A 13,729-nucleotide genomic window follows, 5' to 3' on the forward strand; every position below is an offset into this window, starting at 1 on the left:
GTGTCAGTGGGGTGGGAGGATAGAGAGTTTCAGAGGAGCTGAAGGGGGCTTGCACACATGGTCTGGGCACAATAAACTGACCTGTAAAACCCTCAGGAAAGAGATGTTCTAATACAGCTTTTTCAAATCTGCAGGCTCAACTTAGTCTTGACTTCCAGTCAGTTCTCCTTATTCATCTACTCCCTATTAGAGAGACAATTTTGATCATTTCATCATCCAAATCAAGGAAACAGTGCCAAATTGTTTATTTGTAAGCTACGAACATTAAGATAGATATACATGTAGCAGTTAAAAGCCTTAAATAATTCTCCAAAAGGAATTTTAACTGCTCTTTCAGCTGAGAAGCATACCTTCTGATGTTGAACCTTAATACTCATATGGAATGACTACATGGTAAAATAACTATCATACAAGTCTTTGATAAACTACATGTATTTTTTTGAATATACTTGTAGATACAAACATGTGCATATGCACATAAATACAGCTTTCTTACAAGAAACATTTTGGTTTAGAACTTTAATTTTAAATCAGCTGACTTTTAAAGTAGCAAGTCAACCTTGATAAGATGTGGGTCAGCACTGCATGTGAAAAACTTGCATTATCAGCCACACCGATTATCTTTACTTCAGACATAATATAATCTAATCTAGTTTGATGTGCAAGTTAAACAGACAAATAGCTGAAGGAAGCCTAAGATGTAAACACCAGAGGGCACAAAGCCATAAATGCTTAGAAAGAACAATCAACTAGCTTGTAACGAACACTGTGGCTTAAGTGCAGTTACGCTACATTGCTAACCAGAATAAAAAGAAAAAACATCAGCCCTACCTGTTAATATAAGAATGTGTTTTGTAAGAATGAGAGAATGATAATCCATAGCAAGCAAGCCATAGTTTAAAACACAGCCAACCTAGGAAAACAAAAACAACTCTCATGGCCAAAGAATTTCAAACCTTGCTTTCTTATTTTAGTCAATATGTAAGCATATTAATGTGCATGGGCTACCCCTTTTTAGGGAGATATTCTGTATTCTACAGGTGTTCACTGCAGGAGAGACTTGAATCTAGTTTTATCCTTAACCCTTTAAATAAGTTACAGCTAAAATAATCCCTTCAAGTACCCAAACATTTTTTCACTCCTAAGTTGGAAGTTAGCTAGCCTGAAGAACAACAGTAATAAAAACCCTACAACATACATACTTTCAGCACAAACTGTGTTGTCGAACACAAAATCCTAACTATGTTAGCCGTTTTGATAACTCTTGTATTTCTCATTTCTACAGTAACACCACTTTCTCATGACTGAAGTAACCTTTGGTTCCTGTAATTCTCAGCAATTCATTCTGCAGTCTGTTTTCACCACCAAAGCATGGTACTTCTGGTACTATTTATTATGAATTATCATATAAAGATGCTTGAAAAAGCAAAGTCTTTTCTCATAACATTTTGTGATTCTGCAGCAGGAAAGCCCAAGAGAGAATAAAACTTCTGTATTTCCTTCAGTCAGTATTGAAAAAATAATCTTTTAATTCAGTACTCTTTTAGTGTTTGAACAATTGATTACATAGGAATACTTAATTACATTTAATAAATTCAGTAAGCATCAAATATTAGACACCTTAAGCAGCAGCTACAACTCTCATACTGGAGTTATTCCAGATTTTTTTCCCCAGTAATACTGAAACATAAAACAAACCCATACAGATGAGATTAGGCCTCATTATGAAGGAAAATTATTATTTCACTTTTAAAAATAAACACTGAATGATTCAAACATTGTAAATTCCTGTTTCTCATATCATATTGTCAGAAAAAATAAGTCTACAAATAATAGTCAACACCTGAGGAGCCAGTTTCCTCCTTTTTGCTTAATTAACACTGTCTGCTCAGCACAGTGCATTCATTCTCACAAATGACAACAGAAGTGTAAACTATCATGCTTAGTATTTCCTTCTTGCAGTAAAGTTAAGAAAAGCTGTGCATAATTCAACTCTGTGCAGGTTATCTTTCTTGCTACAAAAAGGCATTCAGCAAAACAGTAGAAGGAAAAAATGTACATTACAGTTCACTGTAGTTCAAGTAACAGCCACTGAGGCTGTGGTTTTCAATGGCTCTTAACCAACTTAAATACACAAATCCCACATAAACTGCTTGTGAAGTAGGCACCTACCTTCCTCTACAATTCTGTCAGATTTCATTCGAAATCCTGGAGAAGATGTACTGATATGTAACAGTTTCCAAAGTGAGACATTTTGTATTAACCAGTGCTTACAAGCTAGCAAACTGAACATCAGAAGGTTCACTTAAGCAGTGATGTTTCCATACAAAGTGCATGCAGCTCCACTAATCTTGTAGTTACAAAAGAGTTACTAATCCTGATTCACAGAATCAAGACAAATATTTCTTTCACTTCTTTCTGGAAAGGATGCACGTAACCTGTGACCTTCACAGCTGCATTCAGTACACAGGTGCACCATTTAAACTGTACACACTTCAAATGTGCCATTGTATTGATCTAACTTGTTCACATCCCTTCCTCTGCTGCTAGAAAAGCAGAATACAAGAGCTCTGTTGCAGCAGGTGTAACCATGTATTAGGATGTGACCAAGTTATATGTTCTGTCAATGTGTAAGTACAGGTCTACAGTTCTTAGCATACAGCCAACAAAGTAAGTCAGTGGTTAGCTACTCCTCATTAAAAAGTAGTAATAAACTAAAGTATTATTTCTGGTTGGTTTTACTTTTTTTTTTTTTTTAAATACATATTTAACAATTTTCTTCTTGCATCCTTCCATATCTGACCGAAAATGCAATGAGTCTCTTGTATACTATCTCCAAGAGTAAGAGAGAGACTACAACAACTCCACAGATTAAGCTAAATGCCCAACGTGGTCCCAGGTGGGTGTATATTTGGCTCACAAATACAGGCCCAAGTATTCGTGCTCCACTTCCAGAGGCAGTTAACCATCCCATGTAGACACCCTACAGAAGATCAAAAGCTTATGTTAGTGATACAGGAATTATTTGGCTTGCCAATAATTCCCACCAATTATCCTAATTAGAAAATTTATAAGTGTTGAAGCAATTGCTTATCTTTCTTAACTCATTAAGATACTGAGTACTTTATTTCCAAGACTACTGCTCAGCTTCTCTAAGCATTAATTCAAAGGCTCCACTGAGCTATGTACTCTATAGCTTTCTAATAAAGAGGCATTTGGGCTCAAAGCATTTAGTCTCTTAAAGCAAAATATAATATGGAAAAAATGAGGTAAGTGGTGAAAAAAGAAGAAAATTTTTTGTTAAGCAGTAATTTCAGCTTGCTATGTATTTCACCACTGTAAAATGTCAACAACTGGAGGTATCACAGCATTTGTAGTCTTCATGTAATATACTCAGTAAGAGGACTATTATTCCGTACTGATATTCCTAATATATAATTGGTTGTTACAAAAATGACTCTTCCAGAACAGTCGTGAAAATCACAAGCTTTGGGCTTAGTTGGTCTGAAATTTTCACGCTGTAAGATTTGTCATAAATTGTAGTACAAGCCTTTCTAATTCCTCTAGGGACTTGCCTTGGATTTTAAAAAAGATCAGAGTTACTGGAAGCTTCTGCCCCAGCTGAAATGTACTATTATTTGGCTAATGACAAGAGGTATTTGAGCTAGATCCCTCATTCTAATAAAGAGGGTGCAAGTCTTGGAGAGCAAATGAAATAAACTATTTAGGCATCATGCTTACCTGAGGCTTTGGTCCTAGAATTTTTGAGTATAAAGTGTAGGACATGACATTACAAACTGGATAGCCCAATCCTATTAGTATGTCAGAGCTGATATACTGGGCCAGATAGATCATTGGAGTGTTCAGGCACCAGGACTGTGTGACAGGGCAGCCTACGGGTTCCACTGTGTGGTTGGATGGAAGCTGCATTGCTTGCAAACTCCAGAAAGGCATTAACATTTCAGTGGAAGTTGTTCTGGGAATGGAGTTATTCTTTAGTTCTGTACAAACAAGTTATGCATACCATTAAGAAAAGAATACAATAAAAAGCTTTCAATAAAACATTACGATGATAGTTTAGCATGACTTGAATTATACCTTGCCACTGGATATTTGGTAGTTTTTTCCCCCAAGGCAGTAAGATAAAGAATCCAACCAAGACAATCAGTAAGCCTCCATGGAGTATGGCACGCTCACCAGTCCTATCAAACAATGAAATTACAATTAAATATATCATTTAATTGAAGTAAAAATCATGAAGGTGCTAATGACATAGCCCATTACTTTGTGGAAAAGATGCCTGACCAAAACACCTGCAACAAAAACTGCAAAATCACAGTAACTCAAAACCTGTTTTTCTTGTGATTCAAGGGTAAAAGACAGACAGGAAGGTGATTATGTTAACAGACTGAAGAACTATCACATCATCATGGCTGCATCAAAATTGGAAGTACTTCATTGTCACAGTAAACCCAAATTCATTAACAAGCGAGAGATTTAAATAATGCAGATTTGGGCTTGCCTTAAAGCTTCTCACACTTAGCTAACATAAGTAACAAAATTCCAATAAACTCCAAAAACTTACCTTTTAGATAGCATTTTAACCACCATGAAAACAATAACCGATTCAATGCCAACCACACTAAGGATTATTCCATTATAAAAAACGGCTTCTTTCCTGGTCCAGGAATACATATCCATTGTCAACGGAGTAGCTATACTAAATTGACAGAACAAAATTACATTAATTAAAAAAAAGCTGCTTCTATACAGTTGTTTCCATACATACACTGTCCCAAACATCAAACAGAGTGGTATAGAAGCCCTTCCTCCTGACAGGCATATCAGAAAACACAGGCTAGTTATAAACTAATTCTCTCATGTATCATTTATCAAAACTAAATCCGCTAGACAAAATTCACAACTGCATTACACCAGCCATACTCTGAAGCATCATTAATCTATTTCCGATAGTTCATGAAAAGATGATGGAGTTAAAGCAAAGCAACAGTAATACAGAGAAAAAAAAAATAATCAGGCCCTGTGAATATAAAAATAATAAACACTTAATACTGTTTCAGTTTTAGCAACCAACCAGTATCTAGGAACTTGATTTTCTAAAAATAATGCAATTAAGACAGAGACATATTGTTAAAAGAAATGTTAGCTATGTTAGAGCTCAAAAAACTTAAAAAATAAATATTATATCATCAAAGTATTTTATAAATTAAAAAAATGAAGTATACTTCAGTCTGAGGCAACGTTGTTATGTTTTACTTATTTTCTTACACACAGAAAATTTGGGAGTGAATAACATACCTCTTTAGGTAAAAAAAACAGTCAGGTAAGATAGTGTATTTAAGAAAACAATTGCATTAACTATATCAAACAATTGTTTGAATCATTACTGAAATGAAAGCTTCATTGGAGCTTTTGGAGCTAATCAGAATCATACTAAGAAGCTACACAAGATTAATGTAGAAAGTATAGAACAAGGTACTCAACCGAAGACAGTTTTCTCTGAAGATTTTAGGTAGCCGAAGTTAGGCTGTTTTTTTTTTTAACACTTAAAAAGTTGAGGATATAGGTTTGCATCCATTCAAAAGCTTTTACATTAATGTTTCATATACCACAAATTGTATGCTACATATTTTCAGCTATTACTGACCTTTCATTCATTACTCTATATCAGTATACATCAATTTGATTGCATATGGTTTTGAACTTCTGTTTCTAAAGAGTACAGTTAGGAAAATGAGTGGAACAGAAAAGCCTTTACATGCACACCCAGTCTAACTACATTACATGTCTAAGTATTTTGAGAGAAAATAGACAAACTTACGTTTCAAAGACAGCAAACACAAACAAGATGACAAAGAAAAGAAAATTGATTGCTACCACAGCAACATGGTCAACACTTCCTTCTGCATCCTGATCTAGAACACTACTTTCTGCAACAAAAAAAAAAGTATAATCTAAACTGCAAACTGAGCTTTTTTTTTTTTTTTTTTTTTTTTTTTTTTACACGACCACAAATTACAAACAGTAATGATTTCTTTACTCTGTTAAGTATTTAACATGCAGGTTGGTGGGTGGCTAGGCAGTTATATTTTGACAATCTAAGTATAATGGTTTTAAATCAAAATGGAATTCTTGAAACTTCAATTCCTCTGACAATGAGAGAAAATTATTTCCAAATTGGTTACACCACCTGTTGTGCCTTTGTAATGCTGGGACTGACAAACTTCTTTAAATATCTTAACAATGGAAACCAAAACACTTTCTGTTCCTCTTGCAAGGTCAAAAGTACACAGTAGAATTCTCTGCACCACCATGGAGCCTTTGTACCTCTAACCTGGGCACAGCATTTTCATATACAAAACACCCATGTGTGGTGTGCACATACAGCTCCCTTTTTAAACAGAGAACTAATACAATACTGAAACTGGTGACTTCCATAGATTTTAAAAGAGGTTTAAGATCACCATTTATTCTTCAAGTGAAAAGGATACTCACAACATTTTAAAAAATTTGAACCGTGTACAAAAAGGGTATATATTGAAGATAAGCCGTTGCACTGTATGTGGCAATTACTGTACTTTATAGTCTCACCAATCAAATTTACGTATACAACATACACCTTTTAATAAGATGCTGTATGTGCAAGCTGATATGCAATAACAGTACTACTCAGCATGATACAGAATAAAAGCAAAGTATGACTGCAGAGTAGGAGTTAAGGGAGATTTTTTTGATGTCCATATTCACTTAATCCTGTCTCTTGGAAGAGACAGTTCCAGGGTGAACATCTGGAAAGATCCATACAATTTTTTTTTCTTCTTTGCTACCAGGCAGCACTATGGACACATATGGACACAACATGGATGTGAAACAATTTCTGTACCAGTTAGGAAGAGATGTAGCCTATTTTCCACCTCGAGTTCCCAATGCATCAGACTTTAGAATACTTTTAAATGCTTGTATGCCATAAGAGAGTACTTCAAAATTATAATCACAGTTGTTTTCAGGACAACATAGGTACCTTCTCCTTCAAAATTGATACTTTTCCATTGCCGTCCCATGTCATCCACTCGATGCTCTCTAGAAATGTAGAATTGTTTTCATTAATACACATATTTATTTGATGTACTATTGAGTCAAGTTTCTATTAAAATAATTATAAATGGCATAGTCTTATATTCTAATTATTCCCAGCTCCTTTAAACTTCATCTGTGTAGTCTACATTTGACTGCAGTGAACACCACCATATTCAAGAACAGAAATATTCTAGCAGGAGAATATCGTGTATCTGTGTGCATCTCTCCCCTCCCCTCACTGCCACCAATGGGATAATGCACAAAAATTCTCCCTCGAGATTCTTAAAGGAAAGACACAGACAGTGAGAACCCTACAGACAAGCTAACCTAATTTCTCCTTAGAGAAAAAACATGGGCAGAAACCATAAACTTTAAAAATATATCAAGGCTAGGCTAATAATCTAACAGCTCTAACTTTTTTCTTCAGTTTACATTCTAGCCATAACACCACTATGATTAATTTATGAGCATAATGAAAAAGATATGTATTAAAGAAGGTAGAAACCCTGAAAAATAAATAACAGTTTATATTTTTAGTGCTCCAGATTTCAGACTTACTACTCCTCCTTCTAAGCAGCATATTATTTGTTCCAAGCCACTCACTGAAACAAGGTAGAATATTTCTCTTTTTTGACTTGATTACCTGAATATGGCAAAGATGAGAATAATATTAATAACTCCTAAGAGAGCTCCAAATAAAACTGGTGCCGTATACATGTTCAGCTGAAGATGAACTAATTTCCATGTTATTCCTTCTTCTCCAATAAGTGTAAAACATGTCTGAAAAACTTAAAAAAACATAAATGTATTAAGAAAGTCTTGAGAATCATGAAGAAAATATTAGAACGCATATAGAATAAACATATAAAACTGGATAAGCAAGATTGTTCTAATTGCTAAGTAAAATTTAAATATTATACCTGTCAAACCTTTTACATTTTGAGAATCCTACTGTAAATAAACTGATAGATACCAGTGGGATCTCAACTAGCCAGAAAACTACTTTGTTACACACAGATACACTGTATAAATACCAGCATGACACTTAAAGAACCTGTACTGAATTCTGAGTGTACCAATGGTTAATTTTCTTGGTCATGTGCAGACAGCTAATTTACTCTTTTTCCTCTTCTTCCTACATGGAAAACCTTAGTCGTTGGGACTGGACTATCCCTCCTGCTAAGGGCAAGCTAGACAGAAAAGAAGTTGTGGGGGCTTTTTAAATTAAAATGTAAATTGGTGCAGAGCAAAAGATTGTAAGATCAGGTCATTTGCTTACTACTGTTAGCAAACAGACTGAGTGTCCCTATCAAATTAGGAAAGGGAATTGCCTAAATTTATACTCTATGGAAATCACACAAAGAATACAGATTTTTTGTTACTGTAGACCCTTCAATGCTCTATCAACAGCACCAGTAATAATCAACTGGAGAAAAAACTTTCAGCCCTAAACGTTCACCTCATTACATTATCATACACCGAGCACTTCAGCTCTACTAATTGGATAATCTTAATCTCCAGCTATAGACGACAAGTCATCAGTAGAGCCTGCTTAGGACAAAATTGCTGGTCTCTCTTTACAACACAAGGGAAGTCTAACGCATTTCTCCCATGAAGCAGACAGAGTATCTCAGGAGCCACAGTTACATCTGATTTAACAAACACTCCTTGAGCTCTTTGTTCCCTTAGCTCTCTGTAATACCTGTGTTATGTCTTACAATTTTTGCCAATATAAAGATTTTGTGATTGTTGCTACAAGACCAGAAATATCTGTCAGATATCTACAACATGTGAGGCAAGGTGAAATTTTCAGTCATTTCAGAAAGGTGGAAATGTTTGCCGAAGTACAGTAATGTTAAATTCCCTTCACCGTGAATAAAGTGCAATTGGTCATAGGCTATTTAGTGTGTACTGGTACAAGACAGCATCTTGGAACTTGTTTTTCCTGCAGCCAGTGATCCAAAAGAGCTAGTTTTTAACTACAAACAACTAGAATTTCTTTGGACTAGAATATTTAGTTTATATTGGCATACACAAATATATATGAGTAGATCCCATTTATTCAATTTTGATACCACTGACAAAATATGCCTTAAAATCCTCAACAAACAGCTGCTGAGGATTCCTACTCCCAATGCCCAATTTCATCCTAAAAAGTATCAGAGAAGTGAGGAAAGAAGATATGCTTTACCTGGTCCTAATATGAAGCCAACTGCTTGGCAGGCACTGGTATTGGCCATAGCACTTGTTCTTTCCGTAAGAGAAGTGGCACCCGCAATATATGATCGAACTACAGCCACGTTTCCTTAAAAAAACAAAACCAATAAATTGTTCATGTAAACACTGAATTACATTCTTAAATTATCCAGCTGCATTTATTTTAGGGATTTTTTTTCTTATTTTGCAAGAAAATAAAACCCAGCACTCCCTCTAGTATTTATATACAACTGCACAACTAGACAATTTTACTATAAACTAGTATTGGCTGGCTCTTTGCTTTCTTAAGTAGTAAGTTATCATTCACATAATGGTAAATCTGGACTAAAATATCATGTTAACTATCTTACACAAAACATAGAATTTAATAATTTTCAGAAATGTAAATACTGCTGTGGTTACCTGCTCCAAATCCCACAAGAGCACGTGCAGTCAGCATGTAGTATTTGTTGTGTGAATGAGGTACATGGACGTAGGCATAAAGACAATTAGCAGCTACCGAAATAGCAGTTGAAACAACGAGAGGTTCTCTCCTTGGCCTGTAATTGGACCACAAGCCAAACAGGGGAGAGGCAACCATTTGGCCAATACTATAGGAAGCTATAATCCAGCCCAAGAAACTCGCATCTGCTGTCGGATCAATCTGCAGAAACAAATGAATCAATTCTATGGGTAAAGTATTATAATATTTAATAATATCAACAAAACCATTTTAGAATCAGTACTGGCAATACCTAAGACTCTGCACTGTAATTCTGAGGGTATATGGCACTATGCAACGCAGTGTCAAACCTAAGCTATTGCTAAACAAGTTAGTGTGTCTGCATGGCGTTGTGCAGTGTTTAATATAAATACACCACTCTGGGTCTCAGAAGCAGTTGTTTTCTCATAGTACTTTGTCTGAAGCAATAAACCTTGGCTAACTGTATTCAGCAATGCACCAAACCAATAGAAAGTGCTTTGCTTCTGAGACTGGAAATGGCTCAAATAGCTTTCATACAGAGCTGCTGATGTTATAGGCTATAGACATAATTTAAGCAGTATAGTAGACAGTTTACATGACAGGAACAAGGAATCACTTAAGTCATCTCTGCACAAGCCTGATTCTGTCCTGATTTACAAGGCTGATTATGCGTTTTCTTTTCCTCTCCAAGAATTCAGCACCAGCCTCAATTTTAATGATACCTCTAGGACCCTGCCCAGGATACATTCTTCCAAATTTGCATTTGAAACTGCCTTCTACAATTCCAGGAGCAGTAAAATCCTAGCACAGATCAAATTAAAGTTTTAGAGACCTTTTATGCCACTTTGCAACAAAGAGGGAAAAAAAACCCAAACAAACTAAAACCACCATCTAATAACACAGGCAATTCCCTGTTAGAATATCAAGAAGGCCTATGTGCAACAATCTGACATTTACAGAGTGACTTCTACCTTCAGCTTCCTTTTTTTTTTTATAAAACGCAGACAAGCCTTGTGTATTATGTTTTAACACTACAAATGCACTCAGTTAAAGAGATTTCTATTGATTCACTGTCCAAGAAAACAGAGAAATTATATTGGAAAACCAAACATTTCTGGATTATGATGTACATTTATCAATTCAGGAAACCAGCTGACAAATTTTACATGAAATAATGAAAGCTGTCTAAGTGGATGGCAAAATAAAAGTCTCTTATAACCACACACCTCCTTTTACTGTTTCTTTTCCTAAATAAAATGCCAACTTTTGTATTACCTACTTTCTGAGCAGGGGTTTTCTGTTCTTATTAATTAAAAAAGCATATTTACAAACCTTTTGGAGATATGGCCACACAGACATAATTACAATTGAGAAACCTGCAATGCAGTAAGAACATAACTGAAGTTACTTTATTTGCCATGTTTACCAGTAATTTGCTTTACTGAAACAGGTTATTACAGATTCATTCTTCTGCTCCTAAGTGTATTATTGTCTAAAACTGTGCATCAGTCTGTCACCTGAAAAAAATATGTATTATGTGCTTCTTTTAAGGAGTGATAATTCCTACCAACAGGAGGAACTGTTTTTAAAAGGGCATTTTATAGGTGCGTACACACTAAACAAAAAAACTCCTATGAAAAGAATACTGATGCGCCAAGCAAACTGCATGGGATTTTTCCTCCCAATGGAAAGACAAAGCCCCAGAGTAAAAAGAATTTCTTGATATACTGACATACTTGTATTCATTTATCAAAGAAATTTTAATTCATCACATTAAAAAAAAAAACCATCACTGAAAAAATCACTGAGGTATCCTATGATTTTCAAGATCCTTTCTAGGCCCACAGAAAATCACCAGAAGTAAAAAAAACAACGGAAGTCTTGTTTCCAGGGGCAATTATTTAGGAATGAAACAGTAATTTGTTCTGCAGTGGAGATGCAAAATCCTGTAGGAGAAAACAAGCTCTCATACACGTTTTGAAATAGGCAACATACATTCCCACAAATACCTTACCTCTTAAGAACTCAGCATTATTTCTATTTTCATTCCCTAGAAGTTTCACTTTGGATGATAAAAGTGTGACCGTTGTTTTGTTTGGTTCTGAGCAATAACCTTACTCTGCCACTACCTTTTACCCCGAACTATTACAAAGCCATAAAACAAAGATTTAAGTAATATGCCATTTAGTCTCAAAACAGAGTATTATTTAACTTATCTTATTAAATGTAACTTTTTGTTTGATTTGCTAGTCATATCTTCTCTTTGGAAGAATCAGAAAATGCACCTTTTTAAGGTTATAAAAGAACAGTAGCATTAAAGGAGCTATGTAGTTGAAATCTAGAAAACCCTGTAATTTTCAAACCAAAATACACTCATTAAGCAAATAACATTGAAATCCACCTGTGTTTACTCACCTACACTACTGAGAAACATAGTAAGATACATAATCCAGATGGATCGCCACCTGCTTTTATAATGCTCTTGTGTTTCCACAACATCCCTGTTTTGAACCAAAAGTCAAGAGAGAAAGAAATCATTACCAGATTCTCTTCTAGTTGTTCCCACAGGACACTGAAAACATTTTTCACAAATCTCTCAATACAACTGTGTAAATTATTACGCAGGAATGGTTTTCCACACAGCGAAGAATACAGAGAATTTATTTCAGAAGCAAGCTAATTTTTCACAGAAAAATACTAGATTGACAAATAAAAAACCTAATAGAAATACTATCACATACCATTGCATTCAAACGTTACACAAAGAGATCTTTATCTAGAGAGGTCTTCAATTCTGCGATCTCTTTGTATAGACACTTTGGAGCATCACAGATATCCCGTAAAGGCTTTAAGAAGTGTGTATTAAACCATAAAACCCCAGACATCTTCTCAGAACTGTGAGTTTAAAGCAAAAAAACCCCCAAACCTGAAATAACTATGGATTAAACTAAAAGGCATGGCCAGCCTATTCTTACCATGAGAAAATAACTATACAACGCAATGTATGTAAAAGATATTGCTGAAGATATTGCTGCAAAAAAATTTAAAACAGAAATTACAAACTTTGTGAGCAATAAGTTATTTTTCTAAAATTCATAAGCACCTTGAGACCCACATACTTTTTCAGAAGGAAGAACATTTCGAGTTCTTCGCTTCTTTTGGTTTTGAAGTATTCTAAAAAAAAATAAATCTGTCCATAAGATGCAGACCTAGGTTATATATGCCTGAACATAGTTTATACACATTGTTTATACAGGTCATACATAGACTTAGGCATACGTGCAATTTTAAAGCTAATATAGCTGTTCCACAGCACGATCTGTACATTTGTTTCTTCAGAAATGTTTACACCATTGAAGTGTCATGGTTCAATGAAACTTTAACCACATAAACGATGCTTCTAAATGTACTTTGTAATCTTACTGCCTATCACGCGTAGGAAAAAGTCAGTCAAACTCTTCTATATGCTATGCATATGCTACGCTTGGTTACTTTCAAGATTTTAGTTAAATCAAGCGGTACGCTTCAAGTATGAGGAGGCTTCAGCAAAGACGGCAGCAGCAGCAGCCGCCCCTACCCAGTCAAGATGCTGTTTTCCTGACAGAAGGGAAAAAACAAGTGATCAACTGCTGCTGCCCAGACGAGAAGAGTGCTATTAAACACCTAGACTTCAGCACCACAACAATCGAGTTTTACGCTTTTTAGGAACTTCCCAAGCGAGTGCGTTTGTTTCCTTACAGAGGGCAGCAGCCCCCGCCGGGGCAGCGCCGCGCCCCGCTCCCGGGCCCGGGGCAGGCTGAAGAGCCGCCGCCGGTCCGGGACCCCGGGAGGGCGCAGCGGGCGAGGGAGGCGGCGGCGCCGCGAACCCAGGCCACCCCAGCGCTCGGGGAAGGCGGCTCGGCCCGGATCCCCTCCGCCGGCTCCCGAGGCGGGCAGCTTCCCTCAGGGGTG

General features: G+C 35.9%; 1 protein-coding gene across 7 annotated transcripts; it reads right to left on the reverse strand.

The window, feature by feature from the left end:
- Positions 1-2,742: 2,742 nt before the first annotated feature.
- On the reverse strand, positions 2,743-12,272 carry MFSD8 (major facilitator superfamily domain containing 8). 7 transcript variants are annotated; one of them, XM_059826845.1, is made up of 12 exons: positions 12,194-12,272; positions 11,111-11,154; positions 9,718-9,958; positions 9,285-9,403; position 8,762; positions 7,742-7,886; positions 7,035-7,101; positions 5,843-5,931; positions 4,586-4,720; positions 4,099-4,202; positions 3,742-4,001; positions 2,743-2,983 (listed from the first exon to the last, which is right to left on the reverse strand). In XM_059826845.1, exons 1-12 carry the CDS (start codon positions 12,222-12,224, stop codon positions 2,768-2,770), a joined length of 1,452 nt encoding a protein of 483 aa, XP_059682828.1. In that variant the 5' UTR covers positions 12,225-12,272; the 3' UTR covers positions 2,743-2,767. The 7 variants fall into 7 exon arrangements, with proteins under 7 accessions (XP_059682828.1, XP_059682825.1, XP_059682826.1 ...); XM_059826842.1 differs by lacking the exon at position 8,762 and having other exon boundaries at positions 9,290-9,403; XM_059826843.1 differs by lacking the exon at position 8,762 and having other exon boundaries at positions 2,743-2,985; positions 3,735-4,001; positions 9,290-9,403.
- Between the last annotated feature and the right edge of the window lie 1,457 nt (positions 12,273-13,729).

The sequence above is a fragment of the Gavia stellata genome, chromosome 19 (assembly GCF_030936135.1).
Source record: "Gavia stellata isolate bGavSte3 chromosome 19, bGavSte3.hap2, whole genome shotgun sequence".
Classification (NCBI taxonomy): domain Eukaryota; kingdom Metazoa; phylum Chordata; class Aves; order Gaviiformes; family Gaviidae; genus Gavia; species Gavia stellata.